Source organism: Peromyscus californicus, unplaced genomic scaffold, assembly GCF_007827085.1.
Source record: "Peromyscus californicus insignis strain IS unplaced genomic scaffold, ASM782708v3 Scaffold_8__1_contigs__length_139910024, whole genome shotgun sequence".
Classification (NCBI taxonomy): domain Eukaryota; kingdom Metazoa; phylum Chordata; class Mammalia; order Rodentia; family Cricetidae; genus Peromyscus; species Peromyscus californicus.
In genome coordinates, this window is record NW_026294606.1 from 78,313,621 (window position 1) to 78,335,671 (window position 22,051).

The following is a 22,051-nucleotide window of genomic DNA, read 5'->3' on the forward strand; positions in this document are numbered from 1 at the left end:
ATACAGAACTAACTGAAAGTCCACACACTGAAGAGACGAATACACACAATGGTCTGTCCAGGAACACCAATGGGTGCAAAAAGAACACTTGAGTCTTAATTCTTTGCCAGGGAGGGAGGGAGGGAAGGAGGGAGCGGGAGAGAGAGATGCTGGTTTATTTTCTATGCAGCCAGAATGAAGAGATAGAAGCCAGGCCCCACCCCATGCCACCTATATAATGTATAAAAGAGTAGAATTTCAATGTCACATAAAATTATCTTAGTCTGACAAGAAGGCCCAAAATGAGCTGGGCATCGGTGGCGCATGCCTTTAATCCCAGCACTCGGGAGGCGATCTCTGTGAGTTCGAGGTCAGCCTGGTCTACAGAGCGAGATCCAGGACAGGCACCAAAACTACACAGAGAAACCCTGTCTGGAAAAAAAAAAAAAAAAACAAACAAAAAGAAACAAGTTATGCTCCCCCAAATGGTACTATTGATCTGGATCCAGAATGTGCCTTACAATAGCCCCTCCCTTCCTGCACTTTCTGTGATTACAACTGCTTGTGACAAAACTGTACAGTGGTAGTTTTAAATTAGTAAATGGAAAATCCAAAAAATAGTTGATAAATTTGTTCACTGTTCTGAGTAGAAAGATGAAATCTCTATCCTGCCTGAGACAAACCATCCTTTTGTTTGGCGAAGCCACACTGTATACACTACCTGTATCACCCGGTAGTTATCTGGGGCTATCAGATGAACAGCAGTATACCAGTGTTTGCTTTCAAGTTAACTTCTTTTACTTAATGATGGCCCCACAGTGCAAGTGTAGTGATGAAAAAACAAAAACAAAACCAAGTGAGGACATCACCAAGTTATAAAAACAAAACATGGAGAGACAGATTAATGCTGGTTGTCCCTGACAATGTTGCAGGCTACACTGGAAAAACAGTGCCTTGATCTCTCAGTTCGAAGACTGTCTTCCCGAGCAGACGCTAAAATCCACAGAAGCCTTAAAGCTACAGTATTTACTGTATTACAGTTTTGAGCCTACGCATGTTCCCATATAATTTAAGTCATCTTGATCACTTACAAAACGTAAATATTTGCTATGCTGGATATTTTTGATCGCTGATTGGCTGAATCCACAAATACAGAGCCCACACATAAGAAGAAACAAGTATATGTAAATGGATGGATAAATATAGATAGGAATGAAGAGTTTGGTACTGTCCAAGGCTTTAGGCATCCCCCAAGGTGATCATTTATGAATAAGGCACAACTCAAATTGATGTTAAACTAACAATCAAAAGTAGCTCCTCAGAGCAGTAAGATGCCTCCTAATGACTTGTTGCTTTACCCATAGTTCAGTGCATTGCTCAACCCTCATCAGAGAAGCTGCTTCTTTCATTAGAAGGAAATCAAGAGATACTGTTTTCCAGTGGACAATGTAAAGAGAGGGAGAAACCTTGGAGCACTCAGTCCTAAAGGAACAACTTCGTCAAACCCCTCCCCTCAGGGCTCAGGATCTATGCAGAAGAGAAGATTCTAAGAGCCAGAGGTGGTGGGTAACTTCAAGTGTCAGACAGCCACAATGGGGCTGATACACATATCAACTCACAGAGACTGTAGCAGCCTAAATAAGACCTACATGTGTTCAAGCCAGATGGGGTCCCAGCATTGAAATGGGGGGCAGGGACAATAGACACAGGCTTCAACCCTGTACTAAGAAGCTATCTGCAATTGCTATCCACTGACAAAGGAAGAACCAGTTTTCTCCAGTGGAGTCTCACTGGGCATAGCAAGCCCATATCAGAGCATGTCCCATGCCCAAGAGAAGCTGGCCAACACAAAATGAACTCCATGTGGTACTTTTGTCTATTTGTTTTGTGGCTTTTTTTTTTCATTTTATTGTGTCATTTTTTTGTCTTATTGGTTGTTTTGATTTTCATCTTTTTGTTTTGTTCTTTTTCGAGATAAGGAACATGAAGTTTGGTGTGTAGGGAAGCAGGGAGAATCTGGAATAGAAAAACATGATCAAAATATATCATATAATGAAAATGTTAATAAAAGTAACTTTGATCAAACAGCCCAGAATTTATTAATATACTTAATAGATTTTTATTGACAGGGGTAACTAGTTCCTTTCAGCCTCAGGCTTTAGTTGATGAGTATGCTTGTAATTTGGGGCATTCATAAGCAATCCAGGCCTGTTAAAACAAATCCCCCATGGCTATGAAGGCTCCTACTAGCCTTTCATTTATCAGTTCAAAACACTGTTTCCCATTGCTCTTGCCTAAATGTGAACTTTCAAAATGCCCCAAAGGGATCAAAGGCCTTGAATGTTATGCAGAACCTCCAAGTCCCTGGGCCACTTCTTCCCCTGGAAGGGCCTGCTGCTATAGCTGCTCAGCATTGGATGTCAGTCTGATGTTTTTTCATCAGTAGTGTAGGCTCAGGACAAGCGTCAGTGTCACTTGCCATGAACCACAAGTATCAGAACTACTTGGAAGCGCCGACTACCAGCCTCAGTAATTAAACATCTTTACCAAAGCATGCTTATCTGAGTACACTGGCAGGAAGTAAAATAACAGGAGCGGGTAGGAAGGAAAAGAAATCAGACTTCGCTAAGTGTATATTGTGGTTTGTCCAGTCATTACCTTGTTCTGCAACTGCTGTGTGTGAGCACTGAAAATGCTTCTGCTCACATGGTGCCATGGGAGAAGGGCAGCCAAAGGAAATCAAAGGGTTCACTCAAGTGCCAGACCCACATAAGGCTAATGTGTGAAAGTACAACCAAGCTGAATATACTCACCACCACCCTTGGTCTACAGAGCTGCATGGAGAAGACTCATTGGGATTCTTCAGGAGACTCACTTGCCCTGGCAGTTAGAGACCATCTCATCAGGCATCCCGTGCCTCTCCTTTCTCCAATAAGCAGTCTGGCTTGGCTCGGCCTGACTTTAAAGCTCATGGATTTCCAGGAGACTTCAATACACCATTGTTATAAGTCTGCTCGTTTTCTGTACCCATTTGCTTATTTTTTTTCTTTTATTTCAAACTAAAAGTCACATTTAAGAGGACTCTATTAGTTGTACTAGAAAATGTTTTTAAAAAATGCGCTCCATTTCCCACACTAATGAGACATAAACTGAACATCGGGCATATTAAATACCTTTTCTAGTCTGGAGGTGCATTTCCTGAATGAGAACCATCAGATCAGGGCTGAGGGCTAGAGTTTAGACACAAAGTGAACTACACAAAATCCCACTTTCTAAGCACTTCCACACGTCTGTCCGAGGGCAGTATTAGAACATGTGGTTTTTCCTAGACCAGTGAGAGAGCAGGCTGTCCTCTAAGTACTCTGGACACTGCTGTATACTCCTATACAGACGTCTGAGGAGTACTAACTCCTAGGAAATTCCACATTTACTTTCGTTAGAAGCTTCTCTCTCTCACTAGGTGGAAAAAACATTCTTGGCACAAGTACAGAGTAACTTTTTCTGCTGCTGCAGACTTACTATCCAGTATGTGGCTTTCAATTTCAAAGTTGTAAGTGCTGCCGTTAGAACAGTCACAGGTCTCCAGGCATCAGTCACTACTAGTTTTAGTGAGTTTCACGTCCATGGGCAAAAACTATACACGTACTTATGTGTGGATGTATTTCTATGAACATGGCCTCTCGGCCATTAAGTTTGAAGTTGGGCTGAATTCATTATTTTATTTATAGTCTTCACAAAAGAAAAAAAATTAATTGGATTCACCACTACCTAAAACAACATCTTTTCAGAGATATTTCATATTCTTCAGACTAAAAGGTAAAATACCTCATTGATACAAAATTTAAGGAAGTATTTTTCAACTAGAATTTTCATAGTGATTTGAATACACTTTTTCTTTCCATTGTCTCTTTTGTGATATTTTGAAGAAAGGCCTGTTAGTAAATGAAATTCCACTGATAACATTCATTTTTAGCTTTTAATATATTTTCTGCTAAAAAATCGAGTTGTCAAGACAGGAAAATATTACTGGTTTTGTTATTACAAAAACAATTGATAATTTTTAATTCACAAAGGATGAAAACACAAGACACTGATCTCATTGTACATACACTACTATTACAATACAATTATTAGTGGTAGACCAATACAACATTAAGGACTTTGCATACACACATGTACTTTGAAACAAGAAACACAGGACAATTTTAACCCTTTGACATGTTCATGACCACCAAGAGAAAGAACACCACAGATCACAGACTTAAGTCTAACTGGTTTCCTGGTACATAGTCAAGACACAAGAGCCCTAAAGCACAATGCATTATTAACGGCACCTGCAGTTCTGCACGTGCTGATCTGGAACTTCTCCCCACCCGAAGCAATCTGTGTCCACTGGCAAGCAGCTTAGCCTGTTGTATATTTAAGAAGATTACAGCACAGACGTATCTCAGCCACAAGACTTAGGAAAAAGGTTCTGCACAGATCGTACACACACACATAAATTGTTCCCCAGGAAGGCAATCTGGAAATTATAAAAAGAATCATGGTCACAAATCATTTCCTTCCAAACGCTGATGAAGAAGTGTGTGGTGTGAGGGAGCTGTTGGTACAGAAAGAACAGAAAACAGAGGAGTAGGGAAAGTCGATCTGCCACAGGAAATATGGATTTGGTTGACTTTCTGAAATGAGGTATAAAAGTATGTCAGTAAATAAAACAACAAAAAAAATAAGAACCAAAATGCACATCTCCAATGGGAAAAAAACTCTAAGCATATTATAGTTTCCTTTATTAGATTAGACATTTCATATACAGCAGTTAATCTAGAAAAATACATTTAAAAATCTTCAACAGACCATGCCTCCCTGTAACAAACCTTCCAAACCCTGTTTTATTATACAAATCAATCTACATTAGTAATGTAAAAAGAAAATACTCAAATTTCGCAGTGTCATTTTCTATCCAACATCCATCTAATTTACACAGGTTTCCACTATTCAAGTGGGGGTTAGATTTCTATAATGATTTTCCTAATGTCTTCTGTACATATTAAATAACCTAAAAAGCTCCTCTTGTAGTGTGTTCACTATTTAGCAAGTCTATTCAGTCAGTATTTCCCAGTACCATTCTCACTGCAGTGATCTGCCTGTAAATAATTAAAACCTAAAAGTGCACGGTTTAACTTTCCCAAATAATGGCCTATTTCTGGAGAAAGCCTAATATTCATGGAAACGGTTACCAATGTCATGATTAGAAACATTGGGTTAGATGTACTCTGAGCCTAGACAACACAGGTATATACATAAGCTAAATTATATTAAGTCCTTAGCCCATATTTACATCAAACAACATCTGTTTCCACAGGGTCATACCAAGAACTCAATATGGCACTAAATATAATCAGGATTGTTAGCTATAATTCAGAACAGCAAGACAGGTACCAAATACCCTGATTTGACTTAAACTAACCAGAACTCCAGTATATCACAGTGTTTTAAGTACTGTCAGTGTGCTGTCCCAACAAGCAACTAAGGTTCCAGCAAGGATACTGTGAGACAGCAAAATCAGACAGCAAACCTTCACCCAGGGATTCTACCTGGGTTATGAGCTTCAGCACTCACGCAGAAACCCTGAAGAAGGCAGTACACAGGTCTTAAAAGGATCAACTTCATTTGTTTTCAATGTCCAGGAGCGTTTTTTAAAATGACAGTGACTATCATTGTACCAAGTAAAGAGCTTACAGAGCATGAGAAGGAATCTACATTATCCAGTTTGGGGACAGCAAGGGCAACAACACAGGGACCCACAGTTTTCCTTACCAAATTATCCAGTGTATATGACTGGTTAGAATTCTGAGTTTTGATTTTCACTGATATTCAGAGTATGAAATGCAAGCATCCAGGATAAAATGAACCCAAAATTACACACAGTCATAGCTTGCTGTTTGCTTGCAACTAAGCAGCAAATAAGGGCCCCGCTGGCATCTCCACTCTCCTCTTCCTCTCTGACCCTCAGAAAAGTGCAAAATCAGTCTCTGCTTGGTCCAAAATGAAACACACCATGGATAAGACTTGAAATCTCTGGAATCCAGCTTCTATACCACAGTTGTTTCTCATGAGTCAGCGTCCAAAGACAGTGCTTAATTCCAGGAGAATCAGCTCTACAATCTGGTTTTGATACACAGTATGAACCGCTATATTACCAGTCTCTCTTTCTGGCTTTAGCAGAGTGGGGCCAAAAACAATTGCTATACTCTGATAGGTCATTCGGTTTTTTTCTCCATTTTCTATAACCCTAGAGAGAGAAAACAAACGTGTTTAAAAAACAGAGAACTTTGAATTATATTACAAACCCAACAGTCTGCATTTAGAAAGAGAGACAGGCAGGGCTTAACCATGTAACTTCAACCTGGCTGCTACATGGAGCCAGGTTCTTAATTAACAGCTGAAAGGTCAGCATTATACATACTGTGGCAAACTTTAAATGTGTGGTATTTTAGCTTCGTTTTCAGAATAGGATATAGACTTAAATATGTGTTGTAATTCAGGTAAGAGTGATCTATCTTCTACATGGGGAGGGGATTTCATCGGGGAATAAAAATTACAACTTTCAATTGAATATTATTAAAAAACTGTCGAACTGGTACACTTTAATATTTTATTATTTTCACGCTTATTGAGTGTGTGTGAGTGTGTGTGTGTGTGTGTGTGTGTGTGTGTGTGTGTGCGCATGTGGAAGTCAGGAGGACAACCTGTGAGAGCCAGTTATCTCGTTCTATTGTGTGGGTCCTGGGGACTGAACACACATCCTCAGATTCACTGGTACAAGCCTTTCCATGCTGAGCCATCTCGCCAACCCTGCTTTACTATTTCCATGTTCCAAAGATGAACAAAACCATGTATTAAAGTAGCTGTGAAGCAGTAATCCAGGGCCATGAAAGTTCTGTTTTAAAACAATGTAACATGCCTCACTTAGACCATCTCATCTTGGTGTTAATTAACCTCAGACTTGTCAGAACACCTACTGTGGGGTGAGCATTATATAAACACTTTACAGAAAATACCAGCTTGAACCAAGTCTTCACACTAACGCTTTTTACTAGAAGAAATAAATGCTACAAGCTGAGTTTCTTTTAAAAACTTACGACGACAGCAAGTGACCCATCTAGGAACGGAATGGGGTCTGGGTGCTCCTGTCCCTTGGGCTCTCCTCCACTGTACTACCCCACACTTCCTACCCATACAGTCTCTTACCTTTTGAGGTGTCTAAACAGAATCTGCATTGTATCCTGATTTGGCTTTGGCAACTGTCTGATTAGGTCCTTAACGGCAGTGACACGCTGCCTTGGGTCTTGTTCTAAAACAGTAGGAAGTAGAATGAAAGGCAGTGACATAGTTGGGAAGCTGGTGTTTGGTGATACACAGTGACATCTGGTGGTCACACTTAAAATCTCTGGAGTTATACAACCCACTGAAAAAACTTGTTTAAAAAAGACCAAACCAGCCGGGCGGTGGTGGCGCACGCCTTTAATCCCAGCACTCGGGAGGCAGAGCCAGGCAGATCTCTGTGAGTTCGAGGCCAGCCTGGACTACCAAGTGAGTTCCAGCAAAGCTACACAGAGAAACCCTGTCTCGAAAAAACCAAAAAAAAAAAAAGACCAAACCATCCAACAGCTTAATTTGTAAAATGATTTCCAGTATTAAGGGGGAAAAAAAAAAAACTGAGTAAACAACATACTTACTAATTGCATTCACAAAATCATTGAAATGATTGAATGTAAAAAGGGGTTCTGGTAATTCTCGAAAAAACATTTTGAGTGCTCCAGTGACGACATGAATGTCTTCCCATTTACTGTCACTCAGATCCAATTTCTCATCTGAAAACGGGGGAACAAGACATTTTAAAAGCTGCTTTGAACCAGTTCTTAAAGCTCTGGGCAGTGCTGGTGGACGTAACAGTAGGGTGTGCCCTCTTACCATGATTGACTGCAAATCTCAGCTTCTGGATGACTGCAAGGTTGCCACTTACTCTGTAGATACCATCAACATCTAAACCTACAAGGAAATAATAGTTCATGTTTGAAAGAAACTCATTGCTGCTTCTAAAGATGCATAAATATCTCCATTTGGGGATTTTACAATGTTGACCAGGCTGGCCTCAATATCCTGGGCTCAAGCAGTCCTTTGCTTCAGCTGCCCAAGCAGTTGGATCTACAGACACACTGCATCCAGCTTCAGAAGTCTTAATCTCAGCATTAGCTGAAAAGGAAACGGACAAATACTCTCTTTCTCTAAATGGCTTTTTAGACTCTTGGCAGGGGAATGAGGTGGCAATTTACTATGAATTCTGTTTAATAAACATCAGAAATTCTGTTTATCAAGTACACTGTAGCTTTGCTCATGCAAAACATCTCACAAAACTCAAAATACCAACAGCTGAGATAAACTGAGGATGGTTTAAAAAGTAAATGTTTTGATCCATTTTTGTACACAACTTTAAAATGTAAATGCATATACGAAAGAACCAGCACTCTTTTCCAGTGTCTGTCACACCAATTGCTTATGGCAGACTTATCAAAAGCTCGTAACTAGTGGTTCTATAGAGAACAAATCATGTGATAATACTTATTCTTTCATGTATGGCCAGAATCATTTGAAACTCATATAATTAAACCGAAAAAAATAATATTTATTAAATAACAAAGCTGTACATACCTAACAAAGCACATTTATAATAACTATTAATTATTTAGCCTCAAATAAAGCAAGTAAACAGTGTGAAGCCTTGACTGTCACATTGACAGAGTCAATGGGCCAAAGATCCAAAACTGGCAGAAGTTCCAAATGAAGTAACACAAGCTGCTAACTGTGCCAGATGCTTCTGATACACACAGATGCTGTGACTACAGCCAATACACTGTCAGTCATAAGACAGAAGGAGCTAGACTAAGTATATGTCAAAGTGAAATAAAATACTAGTTAGTTAGCCGTACTCTTGGGCAATGACCTATAAGGATGGATGCATCCCGACACTCTGTAGCTGAACTCTTTCTATCCTAACACAAGCATTCTCTCATTGAGTGAACAGCATCCTTGGAGCAACCCCACCAGCACATCAGTCCCTGAACTTAGCTTCATTTAAGCACTGGTAACTCCAAACGACTTAGGCTGATACCATAGTGACATATCAAACACTGAATGATGCCTGAAGGCCATAATTTAAAACAGGTGAAACTGTGTAATATTTCCACACACAGATGCTTCATTTCTTTTTATACTTTCAGGACCATAAGGAACTTCTGGTTGCCTCACTCAAAAAATCATAAAGTCTTCTAAGAGCTTTTGTTACACTTATTTACTATGCATACGTGTGAGGGGTGCCACAGTACTTGTGTGAAGGTCAAAGGGCCTTGTAGAAAATGGTTCTTTTTCTCTCTCTCAGGTCCTCAGCCTGGTGGCTAGCTCTTTACCTCGGAGTCACCTTGCTGGCCCAGCCCTAGGGATTCTGGTGCTGAAACAATCTGTTTTGTTCAACGTGAAAAACAAAACTTGGAAGCATCCTCTTACCATGTTCTTCGACGTGCTCAATGCATAACTTCACAAATTTTGGCACTGTCCCATTCTCTCTCTGACACAGATTAGCAAGATTAGATCCAAACACCTGATCTGAAAGAGAGTTTTTAAATGTATCACATCGCTGAACATCAGTTCAGAAAACGGCTAAGTTCTTCAGTGTGCACACATGTGCCTCCTCCAACGTCCTATTAATCTTCCCGAATAAACTCTAAGACTACAATTCACTCTTGCCGAGAAGGCTTTGTGTTTTTATTCCTCCTGCAGAGACAGCATGGTCCCTAAATACGGTTGGTTCCCTTTCTTTAACCCTGGTCTCAGGCAAAAATCACCTCCTTTGAAAAATCCGACTATCCTTTCCTAAAATAACCAATTCCAATCACTTTCTACTGGATTACTGGAAAAGGCTCACAGTATTCACCACTGTTCACATTATTACCCTGTCTGCCTGCCACTCCAGTAAATCCTGAGGGCAAGAACCTTGCAGTTCTTACCAGCAAGTGCTCACGGCTCCTATGCTCATGCACAGCACTTAGAAAATACCCAAATAATTTAAAAACTACCAAAACAAGCTATGTACTATTCTTGTGCTGACACCAAATTCCACAAAATGTGTTTCAAAAGCTGTTCCATTAATCTTTAAACAAACAGGTTAGACCTTGCGTATATATGCTAAGTATTGACGATAATAAAACGTCTGAAGTGCTGTACCTCCACAAGGCAACAACTCAGTATTTCTCAGTGAGAAAGCCTGATGAACTTAGTTGTTTCTATGACCCTCCTGTCTCTTTTTTGAAGGCTCTAACCAACAAACCAACCTACATGCTTTATCATTAGTACTTATTTGTAACCCCTAAGATTGTATGGTGGTTTGAATAGGTATGGTCCCTACAGACTCATGTGTTTGAATGCTCGGCCCATACAGAGTAGCACTATTTAGGAGGTGTGACCTTGTTGGAAGAAGTGAGTCACTGTCAAGGTGGGCTTTGAGGTCTCATATATGTTCAAGCCACACCCAGTGTGGCAGTCTCTCCTTCTGCTCCTGCAGATCAGGATATAGAACTCTCAGCTCCTTCTCTAGCACCATGTCTGCCTGTATGGTACCATGTCCCACCACCATGAAGATAACAGACTAAACCTCTGACACTGTAAGCCATCCCCAATTAAACGTTTTCCTTTATAAGAGTTACTGAGGTCATGGTGTCTCTCCACAGCAATAGAAACACTAAGACAGATTGTTACTTCGTTTTGTTTTGTTGGGGTTTTAATTATTTTTTTTTTGTGTGTCTGTGCATGGGTATGGGCATGTGTCCATGGAGGTCAAAGGCACTGGATTCCCTGGAGCTATAGTTACTGGAGGTTGTAAGCCCCCTAGGGTGCTGGGAACAAAACAGTGGTCCTCTGCAGGAACAGTACACATTCTTAACCACTGACTCATCTCTTGAGCCACATTTTTCTGTTTTTGTTTGTCTGTTTTTTGAAACATGATCTCAACCTATGCTGAGTTATACAGCTGAGGATAACCTTGAACTTCTGATCTATATGCTTTCACCTCCCAAGCACTAGGAATATAGATGTGTTCCACTAAACCCAGGCACAGTTGCTAATGTGAATCAGTCTATCTTAAATATTTTAGAAGTCTTATATCTATCCTTAATGAGACTCATCTTTGCTTTTCAACTGAGAAGATGCTTTGCAAACAGATTTCCGGTGAGAGTCTGTGTTACCAACCTCATAACCAGACTCATACATGCACATTATATATTACCTTCACCTTTACTTCTGAATAAATGCCAGTGACATGAGTCACAAATTTAAAATTGTAATCTTCGGTGTTAAACATAGTTATAAGAACTGTAGATATACGAAGACATATGTGCATTTAAGAAACACTTTCCTACTTGCTGGTGCATTACAGTGATCATAAATGAATTAAGAAACATACAATTGGGGGAAACATCTTTTACCAATTTTAAAATTCCCTTAAATTAGACTAAGAGCAAACAATCAGGAACAGAACTAGTCGTGCTGTTTGCTCTCACGCTGTTTGTGGTTGTCAGTCACATTTCTAACTTCTGATCTTGGCAACGTAAAATCAAAAATTTTCATGACATCTAAGAACTCCAATGCCCACCCAGCACACATCTCATCTGTTCTTCTCTGATAATAGGCTTCAAAAATGTAGTTTGGAATTTATGCCTGGTTCCATGTTTTAGCTACACTTTACACATGCATTTAAAAAAAAATCAGTGGTAATTATTCAAATGCCTTCATCTGTATAGTTGAAAACTTAAGGGATAAAAAATGAAAACGTTAAAAATCTTCATTTTTAACTTCAAACACCTTATTTCTGATTCAGCTAACGTTCACTATTGTAAATACCACTTCTTGTACATACCTTTGATATAACCTTTCTCACGAACAGCTTGCAATGTGGGGCGTCGGGTAAGAAATTTCTTTAAGTTTTTCTTAGTTTTCTTCTGCTCTGAAGAATCCATGCTGGATCCTTTCATTGCTTTAGACAAACAGATAAGAGGTTATTTCAGGAAACTTTTCTAGTAAAAGTTTTTCCACAGATGACTCAAAATATGTCGATCCATGGCCCAAAAATTAAACAAACAAAACTAACTAACAAACCAACAAACATCACAGAAGAAAAGGTTATTTTAATTTTAAGCAAAATTATCATTTTTTCACTAAAAGCAGGTGACACCTATACTTTCTTTGGTATGAGTCAAGATTAACAAGTGATTTTACTTTTCCATCAGTTTCAGAGGTAAAAGACCACACACTCAAAATTCACAACATAAACCAAAATTCCTGTTCTAGTGAACTGCTTAAAAGTCTGAAAAGTCCACATATTTGTATCTGATGCTTTTATAATTATCTGTACTCTTACATAAGAATGGAGCACACAAAGCCTGTTCTATAATACCTTTGATCCTGATTTATGAGCTACACTAACATGAAATTATTTGTTAAAAATAATTACGCTTAGAGAACATTAACGGTAAAGAATATATCAATCAAGAATAAAAATTTTAAGACAGGCTTGGTGACATATGCCTATAATCCCATTCTATGAGACATGGAGGCAGGAGGATCAAGAGCTCAAGGCCAGTCTTAGCTTCACAGGGAGCTTAACGACAGCCTGGACCACATAGAACCCCTTACAAATCACAAAATTTTGTGTTAACATTGCTGTGTGGTGGTGATGGTGTGTGTGTAAAATCTTCATTATATTGTTGGAAAACAAAAGTAGAATTGACTTTCTAATCATTTAATTAGGAGGTCAGGAAATCCTTAGTTAAGCACGTGGATTAGTTAAGAGAAACTGGAAAAGGTGTTGAGTCACAGATAAAGGCCAACATCAATAATATACTTCTGTGCTCAAAACTGTCCTTCTTAAAACTGCTGGCTTAGCTCTGCTCTCGCCTGTCTGTGCTCTGGAGATCTGAGCGCATGGCTGTATGCATGAGCACATGACAGTGGGCTGCCTGGTGCCTGGGGTAGGGGTGGAACAATTTTCCCTTGACTTTGGGCTTCCAAATATCTAAGACTCTATGCAAAACTATGTATTTTTAACTTAACAAAGTCCAGCTTCCTAGAGGCTTCAAGAGAAGTGTACTGTAGAATATGAGGACATCATATGGATGAACACTGTGGTTAAAAACAATGAAGAACAAGACAGTACTTGGCCCTGTCACTTTTCTAATACTGGAAAATGCATTTTTATATGGGCATTTATTTAAAACCTAGGATCCACCACCAGCAAATGAGGGAACAGCTTACAGCGCAGTTTTTTAAGCTCCTTCTGGTCCTTTTCTTTATCCTGCTTTTCTATGCCCGGCGAATCTGGTGCCTCCTCTTCAACTGCTTCATCAGCCTCTGCTGCTGCCTGTTGGTGAGAGGTTTTCCACACACACACACGTCACTTTTAGTACCGCTGTAGCTGAACGGCATAATTATCAGAATGAGCCATAATTGACTCTTACCAGTGATTTTAGGAAACAGTATGTAGTATGTATGATTTAGGTATTTGATCAGTATGTTTTCCTTTAATGACATTAACTTTCACTTCTAAAAAAAATTAGCGGTGCTAACTCACAGAACGCTAGGTATACCTGCCTCACATGACATTACATGTGGGTGGCACAAACAGCAGTTAGAAGTCGGGGCGAGAAAAGACAAAGCAGACTTACACTTCTGGCCATGACAGCCATGTTGCCTGTGACAACAGTTTAAGAGCACATTATTATGCTGTGGAAACAACTGGAAGACAGACTTAATGCTCATAAGTATTAGGTGCTGAAAAGCACCCAATACTCTATTAGGACCTCACTAATGTAACTTGTATAGCATGAAAAGAGTGGACTGAATTCCCAAAGCTAAGGACTTTGTCTCATCCTTCTCACTGGGGTCTACTCCACTGATCTGTTTCTGTTTATGATATAAAAATCTCCCTGTTCTTCTTGGATACCCAGCTGCACCAGTACTGTTTACTACAAAGCATATACTCCACAATGCTATATCTGGCACTTTACTCTGTTCCACAGATCTGTATATCTACCCCTGCTTAAACAGGCAGCTTCATTGTTTAATACAGGTGTATCAAGTCCTAATCTGCAATACATCAGGTCTTCTTCTTCAAGTAAGTCTTGCATATTTTTAGCCCTTTTTTATCTCTAAAGGAATTTTAGAATAAGGTTCTCAAATTCTACCAGAAAAACTTGGAATTTTAATGAGAATCAAAATTCTCCAATCTAGAAATCGTTTAAGAAACACATCTTTACATCATTGAGTCTTCTGGACTCAGTGTCTCTCAGTGACATTGGAAGTGTTTCTTCAGATCGGCTCTCTCCCCGTCTGGGCTTGCACTCACAGCAGCCTCCCTGTTCCAGGAACAAGCCGCATTTGCTCTTCTTTATTTTCTGGCACTATGAAAACAGCAGGTACTTTCCCATTTCACGGTAAATACATATGCTCTTCTCTCTTCCCTTGCCTCATTCCCTGTTTCTGGAGATCTCAACTACAAAACAAAAACACACACAGCACTGCCCTGCAGTGCCTTCCTAGACTAGCCCTTCTTCATGTTTGTGTAGTATGCTACACTCCCTCATCACTACAGTGCATCACATATGACTGCATGTACAGTTAACCTCTTTGGTTATTCTGTCTTTGCTTGTAACTTTGGCAGAGAAAGTGTTACAGTACTGTTTGCTGCCTAGTACACGAACGAGCACGCATGTACTTACTAAACGCAAGGATGCATGTACTGTGGTTACAACTGAACCTACATGGGCTAGAGAAAAGGACATACCCAAGTGGATGGAGACAGGGCTCAAACTGCTAGATTTTAATGAAGGTCATAGGAGGTTTCTAGGAATGAACCACTGGCCACCAAAAACATTTAGACTTTAAGGGTGAGCTCCGTGGAAGCATACACAGGCCCTAGGCTGATCCACACTACCAAAAACAAGCATAGCAAACCCAGAGACAGACAAAAAGATCAGTATGTTAAATTAGGAAAAAGATTTAGAAGGTTATTCTTATTTTGGTATTAAAATAAAAGTCAGTCATGGTTTCAGAGATAAATAGAAAGGTATAAAAGTAAAAATATTATACATTATACAATATTATATTATATATAGTTCATGATCTATCTGCTAGAAAAGCTAACTTCTCCCTTAGTAAGTGTTATCTTGCATTTCTCTCAGGTAGATGACCCTCAAAGTGAGAGGTGGTTCAGAATGCAGGGAACACACAGTCCTTGGCAGCCCAATGTGGAAACAAGGAATACCCTCAGAAGAGAAGGAGCAGAAAGGCAGACAAAACATCACTAGAAACACTCTGATGAGGCTACTGCTGCATACACTTCAAAACGCGACCTCTGGCCTCTCTCCATCAAACAGTATCCCTTCCAACAACTCTGGAACTGAGTAAGTACTATGCACTAAGCGCTGTCAGTCCCTTTCTTCATGAACCAATGCCTAATATAAATACTGCTGCAAATCCACAAACGTTTTATAAGTGAGAATGTTTAATCACATCACTGGACACAGATTGCTAAAGTTTGCCTTTCCCACCTAGGTTAGCACATACATGCACACATTCAGTCTTTCCATCTGTAAACTGAAATTTGCATATACAATAAGCAATTACAAAACAGCTATGCAATTAAAGAAAATTGAGAGTCGGGCGGTGGTGGCGCACGCCTTTAATCCCAGCACTGGGAGGCAGAGGCAGGCAGATCTCTGTGAGTTCAAGGCCAGCCTGGGCTACAGAGTGAGTTCCAGGAAAGGCTCCTAAGCTACACAGGGAAACCCTATCTCAAACCCCGCCCCGCCCCAAAAAAAAGAAAAAAATTGAGAAAGGGTCTCACAATGTAGCTCTGGCTATCCTGGAACTCTCTATATAGACCAGGCTAGCCTCAAATTCAGAGATCCACCTGCCTCTGCCTCCCAAATGCTAGGATTAAAGGCATGTGCTACCACACCTGGCTCTGCAATAAAAATTTTACTTAGGGGCTGGAGAGATGACTCAGCAGTTAAGAGCACTGACTGCTCTTCCATAAGACCTGGGTTCAGTTCCCAGCCCCCACATGGCAGCTCACAACTGTCTGTAACTCCAGTTTCAGGGGACCCGACATCCTTACAGACATACACGCAGGCAAAACACCAGTGCACATCTAAAAAAAAAAGAGTGCCGCAGCAAGCTCACTTCCCATAAATAAACATAATAAAACTTACAGAAAAAAATTTTACTTAAATCAAATACATACCTGGTTATTGATAGTACTACTAAGAACTTTAAACCAATCATTAATAACAGCATCATTATCAGACTGAATTAGCAGTTCCGTTCCTTGGCGAGTTTTCAGCTTTAGAGAAAAGAAGGGTGAGGGGAGAACACATCAGTGCTTTCAACACAACAAAGGAAAACATGTACTTCAAGGCTTGCACAGTCTCCAGTGCACCGGGTCTCATACTGACAGCAACAGAGGTACCCAGGCAGCTAGGAATGCCAGTCTAACTGTTTTAGAGCATGAGGTTGATTTTTGTAATAAATTCTGAATAAAAATCTAGTAATTCAGGATCCCGAAGTAATATAGTTTATCATTTAAAAATAAACACAAGTACCAAAGTAATGCATTTACAATTAAAACTGAAACATCTGCAAAGAAATAGAAATCTGTGGTATTTCACACAGCTTAAGAATTTTTTCATAGCCTGAGATTTGTTTTGGTCTGGTTATGAATATAAATATAGAAAAAGACTATATAAATGTTAGGTTTTCAGTATTTCCTACTTAACAGACAATGATGACTGAGTATGAAGACAAGGCACAAATGAAAATGATGTCATATCCCTTTAAAAAATGCATACATCAAATTTTATACATCTATTAATTTAATTTATTTATTTATTGTGCGTGTTCACATGTGTATCGTGGCCCACGTATGAAGGTGAGAGGACAACCAGTCAGTTCCTTCCTCCACTATGCCAGTCGTAGGGATTGAACTCAAGTCATCAGGCTTGGCAGCAAGTGCCTTTACCTGTTGAGCTAGCTCAACATCCTTCACACCCCTTCTGAGCAGAAATATTACTAATTGTCCAATCATGGACTGAAGTATGGATATCCATTATTTTATATATCCCTCACATTTCCTGGCTAGTAACTGAGTTTGTTTTTCTAGAGGAACATTTGGCAATTTCCTTCCCAACAATATTCGAAGAATCATTTCCCCCATAATTTCCCAAGTAATATTTAATAAAGCTATTCCTCAAAAACTAAACTTAAAATATGATGAAATATTAACCTGGGAAGTGCTGGATTAAAGAAGTCTAACAAGATGCTCTCCTTTAAGAGTTCTCAGGAACTTGACAATCTAGAGAACACTGAAATTGTCTAAAAGAGGGATAAATACATACTATTTCCAAAATGTATTTCGCCATGGATCCTTTATTCACTCTGAAACTGCACAGCTGGTTCAGGAAGTAAGGATATCCTCTCATGCATGTTTCTAGACAGGTGGTCAAGCCAGCACCCCCTCTTCCCCAACCTTCTCCCTCCCACACACTGAATGTATGCTGCTATAGACAGGGGAGGGGGTTCCTAATCAAAGTTAAAATCGTTTCTTAAAAGCAAAACAAAACTAACCACTTTAATAATCTAAAGATTGATATAATCTAGGACAATTTACAAATGATGCTAAAGGCAAAGTATACTAAAATACAAATTTAAGGTTTTGTTTTTTTAAAGTAGCATCATTGTTGTAGTATTTGTTTTGAGTCTTGGATACACTGCATTTGAGAGGCAGAGGTCGGTGTGGGTTAGTACCAATGACCCAACACATGACAAAGAGTAATCACCAGATAGGTTCTCCTTGGAAAACACTGACGAAGCCAAAGTGCCTGGTCTACAATGCATGGAAGGCTATAAAGGACGGGAGCTCCAAGACAGCTTACAGACACATCCAGATTTCCTCCAGCCTTCTGCAATGGGAAGGACTTCACTGTTCCCATCCTAGGTGAACTCTTAGTACCCAGGGCCCTGAATAGGAGCTAGACTTCTGAGCCGTGTTAGAAGAGTACACTGCAGGTAGGTCGACTTCCAAGTCTAGGCTTTGAGAAGCCTGGTCATCTCTCACTCTACTGGAACCCTGACTGCATGTGGAGAAGCCTGTGTAAGCTTTCTTGAAAAAGAGAGAGGTCTTAGGGAGAAGGAGCCTTCCATAAGCTAGAGCCAATAAAATGAGGTCAGCACTAAGTACCACTCTCTCCGAGTCTCAGGAACAGTCCAGGGTGAGAGCACAACAGCCATTCTCTCATCCCCAACTAACTGCAAGCGTGGGGGCCCTTGTGCAAAGCTGTCGAGCTTTGGAGTGGTCTGTCATACTGTGATAACTGATACAAGACCACGAACTGCAGTGGAGGGGCTGGGGCAACAAGGAAGAGAGGCTTCATTTCTGTAGAACAGTTCTAGGGCCACAGCAACACTAAGAAGAAGGCACGAGATGTCCCACACATACACACACATACATATACATACATACATACATACACACACATAAACATATACATACATACACATATATATACACACACAGCTCTCCAAGAAATACCTCCCTAAAGTTATTTTCTAATATTAGGGAATCACGTCCTTTTGTTACTACGAGTAAAGGGAAAATCTGTGAAACAAAGGCCTGAAACCCTCACTTCCTGTAACATGCAAATGAAGCTGATTTCACACACACACACTCACACACAGAGCTCTTACAGCATTATGTTACAAATGACTTAGTTACAAACTTTGCCTAAATTTGTCACAGCAAAACACTAAAACAAAACATACATACTAAAGCCAAGAATGTGAGTTATTTAGGAAACGATGTATTACCTCAAATACATTCTTCTTGCTGGATTTGTCCTTGGATGCCATCTCAATTGTTGCCCCCTTCAGGTCCACTGTGAATTCTGGTTTGGACTGATTACTCCCAAACTTCATTTTAGAAAAAAGAGAAAAGACTATGTGATATACATGCATATGTATATGTATTTAAAAAGAAGACTAACATATATAATAAAGATGATCTTAAATCCTTTTCTTTTCAGATTTAAAAAAGTTTAAGTATATCCAAATCTCATGAACCTGTAAACTAATAGGCCCTCTATGGTGATATTTTATTTGTATTAAAATGTTATTTGTATGTTAATAAATAAAGTTGCCCGGGGGTCAGAGCTATTAGCAAGCCATAGGAAGGCTGGGCGGTGGTAGCGTACGCTTGTAATTCCAGCACTTGGTAGGCAGAGCTGGGTAAGTCTCTGTGTGTTCAGGGATACAGCCATTATTGGATACACATGCCTTTAATCTTAATACCAATCATGGAAAACCTGGAGGCCTATACAGACAGGCTGTGAGGAGGCGGTCATGTGGTTGGGTTTACAACCAATGAGAAGGCAGGACAGGAACTCTATATAAAGACTTTAACACAGGGGTAGCTCTGGTTCGGAGAGGTAGGACCACCGCAGGAGGAAGGGTAAGGTTTTAGCTCTTAGCTCTGACCTCTTGGCTTTCTTCTTTGCATTGGTTCTGTGTTTCTTATTTAATAAGAAGGTTGGATACATCTACAGCCCTCAGCTCCAATCTCTGATCACGGTAACTCCTAGAGAAGGAACTCAGGTAATGCTGCTCTTTGTAAACAGGCGGACACAGGTATACTGCAGCTTCACAGTTCTATTTCTTGGAACTATGCCAGACCCTATGTGGCTATATAAAAGATTATGTTTGAAAGGCAATGCCAGACTCTCACACATGTAAGTCACAAGCAGATGCCAGGCACATTTTCTAAGAAACATCCCCTAATCCTGTTTTGTGCTTTCAAGACTCACCTCCTTATCAATTATTTATGTTGCCAATAACTAATGACTTACAAAAACATAAAACCATAAGCCACATCATTTACTCAAGATTTTGTGCTGGATGGTGGTGGCGCACGCCTTTAATCCCAGCACTTGGGAGGCAGAGCCAGGCGGATCTCTGTGAGTTCGAGGCCAGCCTGGTCTCCAAAGCGAGTTCCAGGAAAGGCGCAAAGCTACACAGAGAAACCCTGTCTCGAAAAACAAAAACAAAAACAAAAACAAAAACAAGAAAAAAAGATTTTGCTAGAAATTATAAGTCAGATGCTGAAAAGCCTCTAGCAATGTGATAAGATCTGTGAAAAGAACAGGAAAACAGGTAGCATGGGTAGTTAGGAAAAAGCACTTAGCTATTTATTATGTTTTGTTAACTAAGCAAGAAAGGGATTAGCAGAAATAAAATATGCATTAAATACATACTTATTCTGTTGACATGCCTCTGATAAATTAAAATTCCTACTTAGTCTGCTATGTAAGAACAGAAAACCAGTATACTTATGGTACTGCAATGGTTTGTTACTTTAAAACTTAAGAACTACAATCTACAAGTAATAAAGCTTATAGATATTTCCTGAATTTATAGAAGAAGTTTCATTTGTTCAAAGTTGTCATGTCAGTTTGTACTTGCCTTTGGAATCATGCCCACCCACTGTGGTAGGTAACCGACTGCTGTACAGCAGTCCTCTACTTAACAGCTTTGCACCGGAGAAATGACCAGACTTCAACTATTTCATTTTTCTTCTGCTTTTCAGTAAGAAATACAGATTTATATAAATGTGCTTGTTATAACAAAACAAGAAATAGGGACCAAATGGAATTTATTACTGAAATCACTGAAACAAAAATAAGGTTAACTTTTATTTTTAACATTTCTACCTTTATAACTCAAACAATCCACCATAAAGCTACAACAGACATTCAAGACAGAACTGAGAAATCCTAAATGTTGTAGAGCTTGAATATAGTTAGTAAAACAAAACCAGTTATTTAATCAGTTGCTAGTATGTTTTGTAGATGATGAGGATGATCTAAGATCACATATAAATAAAAAGTTAAATGTAACAGTGAGATGAAAAATAAAATCTGTATGTTTGGCAACATATTATTCCCATTCTTTTTCAAAACATAGTACCACTTTATTGAAATCACCTCCCTGTCCATGTATTTAGGGCACCAAAAACAAAATAAACAAAACCCCAACCAGTGTAAGGGACACAACTAGAACACAGTGACAGAATCAGACTGCACATCTGATGATGGACAGATCTTTTCCAAGAAGAAAGCAAGAACTCCTAGACTGAACCGTCAGCAGAAGGACTTGATGGGGCAGGGAAAGGAAATGATTTCCTAACAACACCCAACAGGGTAATGGCACACACAAGAAAGAGCACAATGGAACCAGGCAGCCTAAGAATCCAATCCTATAAGCAGACACTATACTAGCATAGTTAAACTCCCAAATATGTTTGTCAAAGACCTTAAACTTAGAGGATTTTGTAATTACAGAAATCATGTTTATTTTTAAGATGAATCATTTACATAATTTATCATAAGTAGGTCCATCACAACAGAACATGTATGTAGGAGTTAATAGAAAGGACTCACATCTGGCTCTTTGCCACCTTGCCAGCCTCTCTGCTCAGAAACCCCGGCCTTCCTCCTGAGGACTACTTGCCAATGTCCTGCGGCCCCTTCCAAGTCAGCTCCTGCATGTGGTCTTACGCAGCTTGCCTTCCCCTTTCTCTACAATACCAGGCCAAAAGTGACCTTTGTCCTCTGTGAGACAGTTGACCATGTCAAGTCCTAGTGAGAGGTGGAGGTGCCAATCATCTGCTAACACCTCAGTTCATAGGACAGTCATTCATAACAGAAATCCATGTCCTAAAACGGTTCTACTTTGGGAAATTTTTAAAGTACAAAAGAATGGTTCACGGGCTAGTGAGATGGCCCAGTGACTAAAGGTGCCTGCTGTGTAGGCCTGACAACCAGAGTTCGGTCCCCAGAACTCTGCCCTCCATGTGCACCTACATTCTCATAGTCAGTCTCCCTCCCAAATAATTTTTAAAAGAATGCTTCAGTAACTC

General features: G+C 39.7%; 1 protein-coding gene across 5 annotated transcripts in view; it reads right to left on the reverse strand.

Moving 5' to 3' along the window:
• Window positions 1–3,941: 3,941 nt before the first annotated feature.
• Arhgap12 (Rho GTPase activating protein 12) overlaps window positions 3,942–22,051 on the reverse strand; it is a 104,050-nt gene continuing 85,940 nt past the window's right edge. For all 5 annotated transcript variants that reach the window (XM_052727441.1, XM_052727440.1, XM_052727439.1 and 2 more), the window contains 9 exons: window positions 18,949–19,050; window positions 16,331–16,429; window positions 13,342–13,447; window positions 11,948–12,064; window positions 9,544–9,642; window positions 7,954–8,031; window positions 7,719–7,853; window positions 7,231–7,333; window positions 3,942–6,271 (listed from right to left, as the gene is read on the reverse strand). In XM_052727441.1, coding sequence (XP_052583401.1) covers window positions 6,097–6,271; window positions 7,231–7,333; window positions 7,719–7,853; window positions 7,954–8,031; window positions 9,544–9,642; window positions 11,948–12,064; window positions 13,342–13,447; window positions 16,331–16,429; window positions 18,949–19,050 — 1,014 coding nt within the window. In that variant the 3' untranslated portion in view covers window positions 3,942–6,096. The remainder of the gene's footprint in view (window positions 6,272–7,230; window positions 7,334–7,718; window positions 7,854–7,953; window positions 8,032–9,543; window positions 9,643–11,947; window positions 12,065–13,341; window positions 13,448–16,330; window positions 16,430–18,948; window positions 19,051–22,051) is intronic.